This window comes from Pyxicephalus adspersus, chromosome 4 (genome assembly GCF_032062135.1).
Source record: "Pyxicephalus adspersus chromosome 4, UCB_Pads_2.0, whole genome shotgun sequence".
Lineage (NCBI taxonomy): Eukaryota > Metazoa > Chordata > Amphibia > Anura > Pyxicephalidae > Pyxicephalus > Pyxicephalus adspersus.
Window position 1 is genome coordinate 9,470,841 of NC_092861.1, and position 4,494 is coordinate 9,475,334.

At 39.7% G+C, this 4,494-nt stretch overlaps 1 protein-coding gene across 1 annotated transcript in view; it reads right to left on the reverse strand.

The window, feature by feature from the left end:
- Positions 1 to 4,494, reverse strand: part of CTSB (cathepsin B) — a 15,254-nt gene that overhangs the window by 3,907 nt on the left and 6,853 nt on the right. Inside the window, exons 3-5 of the mRNA XM_072407359.1 lie at positions 2,474 to 2,562; positions 1,976 to 2,090; positions 20 to 138 (exon numbers count right to left, since the gene is read on the reverse strand). Of these exons, the coding sequence (XP_072263460.1) occupies positions 20 to 138; positions 1,976 to 2,090; positions 2,474 to 2,562 (323 nt within the window). The remainder of the gene's footprint in view (positions 1 to 19; positions 139 to 1,975; positions 2,091 to 2,473; positions 2,563 to 4,494) is intronic.

Consider the following 4,494-nt stretch of genomic DNA (forward strand, 5'->3'; position numbering starts at 1 on the left):
AAAACCTGCAGAAACGTACCCCATTCCACACTCCATTCCACAGCAAGATAGCAGATCCTCCGCAGACACCTCCACATTCACTTTCCCCTTAGAGTGCACACAGGTACGGTCTGAGATTGCTTCCACAGCCCCAAAAGCCTAAAAATACACACAATTGTTTCAGACACAATGGCATTTGCAATAACTTTCTTGAAATTGCTTTTTTTTTTTTTTTATCCAAAAAATTGTTGACTCACATCCCCAACTCCAAAATCAGTCACAGAAAAGTTTAAGTAAGACAACATTTGTTTGCTTGGAATCTCTTAAATTAAAAAGATGTCCCAGGTCTGGGAGATCTGTTACTTGTACCCCATCTAATCAACTTTAGGTGGACTTAAAAAGCCAAGCATGATTTAGTTTTCCATAAGAGCCCTGCCCATTACTATTCTCTGCAACTAGACTTTAAATTTCTCCCGAAGCCAAGCCCAATGTACCTGAAACATTTCTCCGGGGAGAGAACCCTTTATGGCCAATGTGGTATCCTCAGGTAATAGGATAGCCAAATGATTTTCCTAAAGAAAGTTTAGCCCTTCTATGTGCAACCAGATAGAAAAAATGCACATGATTTGTAAAGAACAAAAGTAATTCCAGAACTTTAAAGATTTTTTTATTCAAAATTTGGAGTTTGTGGTAGAAATGGTTTTGTTTTAGAAGATTTGAAATTCGAGAAGAAATTGTAAGCTACCTGCAAAGCCCCTGAACATTGTATATTTACCAAACTGCTGGGCAAGTCAAAAGGAAACTATAGACTCAAGTCCCAAGTAAAAAATGGCCTGGTGGAATCCTGGTGCGGATGAATAGTGACCACACAGTTTATGTCCCCTTTTGGAAAGCCAGGTTCCTGGAGGCCTGGTATGAGTAGTAGGTGTGAGAGCTCACAGCCCTGTGAAATATTTAGTCATCTAAGCTTGTTAAGTAGTTCTAGTCTAATTTTCATGCCAAAATTGGAAAGCTTTAGTATTGTCAAAGTCATGCTACAGACTACTGACCAACCGAAGGCAACAGCAACACATCCTGTCCATTAGGTTTCACTATCTTCCAACCTTGTAAGGTGGCTATGGTCCCCATTATAGACAAGTTATCTGCAGCCACATCCAGCAGAATTTACCCAAACTTAGACCACAATTTAAAGCCAACCTATCAGACAATATGTTGGTGCAAACCAAATGCAGGAGATGGGGAAAACACAAAAGGTTGGCCAGTGGCAAAATATACCAAACAGCCTTGTCTTTGGAGAACTTTCTTTGCCTATGGACCTCAATTTAGACATTGACTCAGAAAAATTCAAAGGTCCCAATCACAAAGGCAACAATTTAAGCCCCACAGCAGCACAAAGTACTATGCAAATATAGGGAGCACATGAAGTTGAGCTAAGTATTCGTTATGACAGTGCTCAACCCAGAATTTTTTTTCAGCTGGGTGGTAAGTAGTTGTAGGCGGGTGGTGGCCCCTGTATTGTGACTCAGCTCATCAGTAACCACCCAAAAACAGCCAACTGAAAAGTGCTGGGTGGTGCACCTGGCTGGGGAACACTGTATGACATTTGGGGGATGGATGGTAGGGTAGAAAGGAGGAGCAGTATAAAAAAGGCAAATGGTGATCAAGTGTAGAAGCTGAAGCTCCCCCCATGTGAAAGGGCAAGCATGTTCACAGATTGATCGATCACTGCCACATCCTGCTGCCCAGAAACCACAACCATAATTCTTAATTCCAAAAGCCATGCCATGCAGTAAAGCTGGTAACACCACTCGCAACAGAGCTGGCTAATATCGAGAATAGAATGGTCATCATTGGGATGGCAGCACTTATCTAGTTTTGTAATGGAAACATGGACCAGCTATGTGTGGCTTGTTATACATCATGCAGGGGTGAGCCACAAGGAGAGGTACCAGTCTAAGTTATACACAAATGGTCATGTGGGATAACTATTACTTACCCAGCAAGAGCCACATGAGCCCTGGTCTCTAATTTCCCTAATGGTGGGACAGTTTGGCCATGCTTCCCGAGAATCAAACTGGTCTGGTAAACTCATCTTGTCAGAAAAGGCGTACCTGAAGTGCAAAAACGGTCATTAGGATACACTAGAACAAAACCTCAAAAAGAAAACAGAGGAGCTGAAAATAGGCAAAAAAAAAAAAGTGTTGAAAGTAAAGTTTTCTTTTGCAATAATATGCAGTGTGAACAAACATCACACACAGTTGATTTAAACTACGCTAATACAGCTAATGGACACAGGATATGTAAATATAATACAGCTCCGATTCCCTACATTCATCTACAGGCCATTCAAGTGTTAAAGGAATGACTTCACCCAATATAATCAACTGGTGCACCCAGGAAGGCATTTGGATGCCTGCACAGGGGAGGCTTGCAATCCTACAAATGATAATAGTTTTCATTGCATGGCTACAGAAAATTTCTAAATAAATTTTACCTGATTGGTAGTTTCCTGCTCATACCAAGGAAAGTTCCGCACAATCTCTTTACATGTCCAATATCAGTGTGTGCAAAGTTGTGTCCTGCCTACAAAAAAACAAGACATATCATACGGTTAAAACCAAAGTTACAAAATACTTAGCCTTATGCCCGTAACAATTTGCTAAACAAACTTTTTCTGCATTCATTTTAATTTTTCAAGAACATTTTCAGCAGATCCGAAAAACTCTCACTGATCACAGGAATTAAGAACTCAATACTTCATGTGAAATAAACTCATCATTTTCCATTGACATAATCCAATTACCCTTTTATTGTTGGTAAAGGGAAAGTGTTTTGTAGTCCTGTTCTAGCATGACAATCATGGCTCCCCCCCAGAGAGAGTGAAGTGTTGGCACCCACAAGATAAGAGTTCTTCATGGATGAACCGATGAAAAGAAAAACTTCATCTAAGTACTGGTAAACTAATGTGTTGGATGTTTTTTCTTGGGTTTTAATACATTCTGCCATACAAGGAAGTCTTAAAAAAAACTCAGAGGCAAGTTAAGGTTCCCTAGAGAAATAACTGTAGGTGACCTTTTTGTGTATTCAGAACAAGGACTGGCTGCACCAAGAATAGATCCATAAACAGCCTCATTGATCCTAATCATCTTTTGTACAGAATTTATCGGTCACAAGATTTTGTCCTTTTAAAATTTTGCTCCTAAAGGGCTGAATGTGACTTATGTTATGTCTTTCTAAGTCTCAGAGACACAGACGGATCCTGGTCATTATACATTTAAGGGGAACATACAGTTTTAAGCAAGGAAAGGAGTAATGATGACATCTTCCACCTAACTGCACATTTCTGCAACCCTTAAACATATTAATTCACAGTTAGTAAGAGTTGTAACTGTTAAGAGATATACCTGAACTACACACACATGCTAAGTTTGTAATGCTAAAGTTTGAATTGGAGCTATTCCAAACCTCAACACATCACTTCAAAAGAAGAACAGGAGGAAACACTCAGAAAAAGGAAATAGAACTTGCTTGGTGGCATCCACTAATTATTACTATTATTGACCTGGTTCCGGTCATCTTCTATGTCTTGTTACATCACACATTTTTGCTGCAACTTTATATTCCTAAAGGGCCCCTATGCCAATCAAGGTTCTCTGCATACACATTATGAAACAAACAGTTTAAAAGACCTCCAACATTTCTTATCTAAATTGACTTGTCTATGAAGGTAGTCATTGTTTATACAGTAGGAGTTACATTTACACAGACTTGTTCCTGCAAGAACAAGCCCAGCTGAATGTGACTTTTACTAGAAACCTACTTTTCACCTGGTGGTTCTGCCAGTAACAATCCATGTCCTAGGGCAGGGGGTGTCAAACCCTGGCCCGGGGGCCAAATCTGGCCCGCAAAGTACTTTTTTTTGCCCCAAAAGGAATCCTAAACATGAATTTCAGCTGGCCCGCCTCTGCATTGAAATAGCGCCACTACTATAATTCCCGGCATCACTCGCATCTATAGACCAGCAGGCTCTCGCCTATGTGTGGCCCCGCATTGGACTGTTTTCTCGACGCAGGTAATTGTAGTAGCGGTGCTAATTCAGTTTCAAATTTGGGACTTTGTCGAAGTTTTTTTTTTTTTGGCCCTCTGTGTATTTGAGTTTGACACTCCTGTCCTAGGGTGACAGCATTAAGAACATCCTACAGCCAATACACATTGCAGCAACATGTTTCTACAGATAGTAATTGTGAACAAAGTATTTCCTATGTTGCATAATGCTAAATGCCAAAGCAAGCATCAAGATATCCTTCCAAACTTTAATGGGAGCTCCTCCAGGAAGTAATAGAAATTTAGAAAGAAGGAGGAACATATAAAACCAAAATTTGTTCTGATTATCTTGCTGGTCCTTGATTCTATATAAGGCTATTCATTTTTATTGCTACCTCTTAACCAAAAGAATTATATTGTGTTCTATGACTTTCTACTTAAAATCTATAATACGTTGTAATTTTTTTAAAT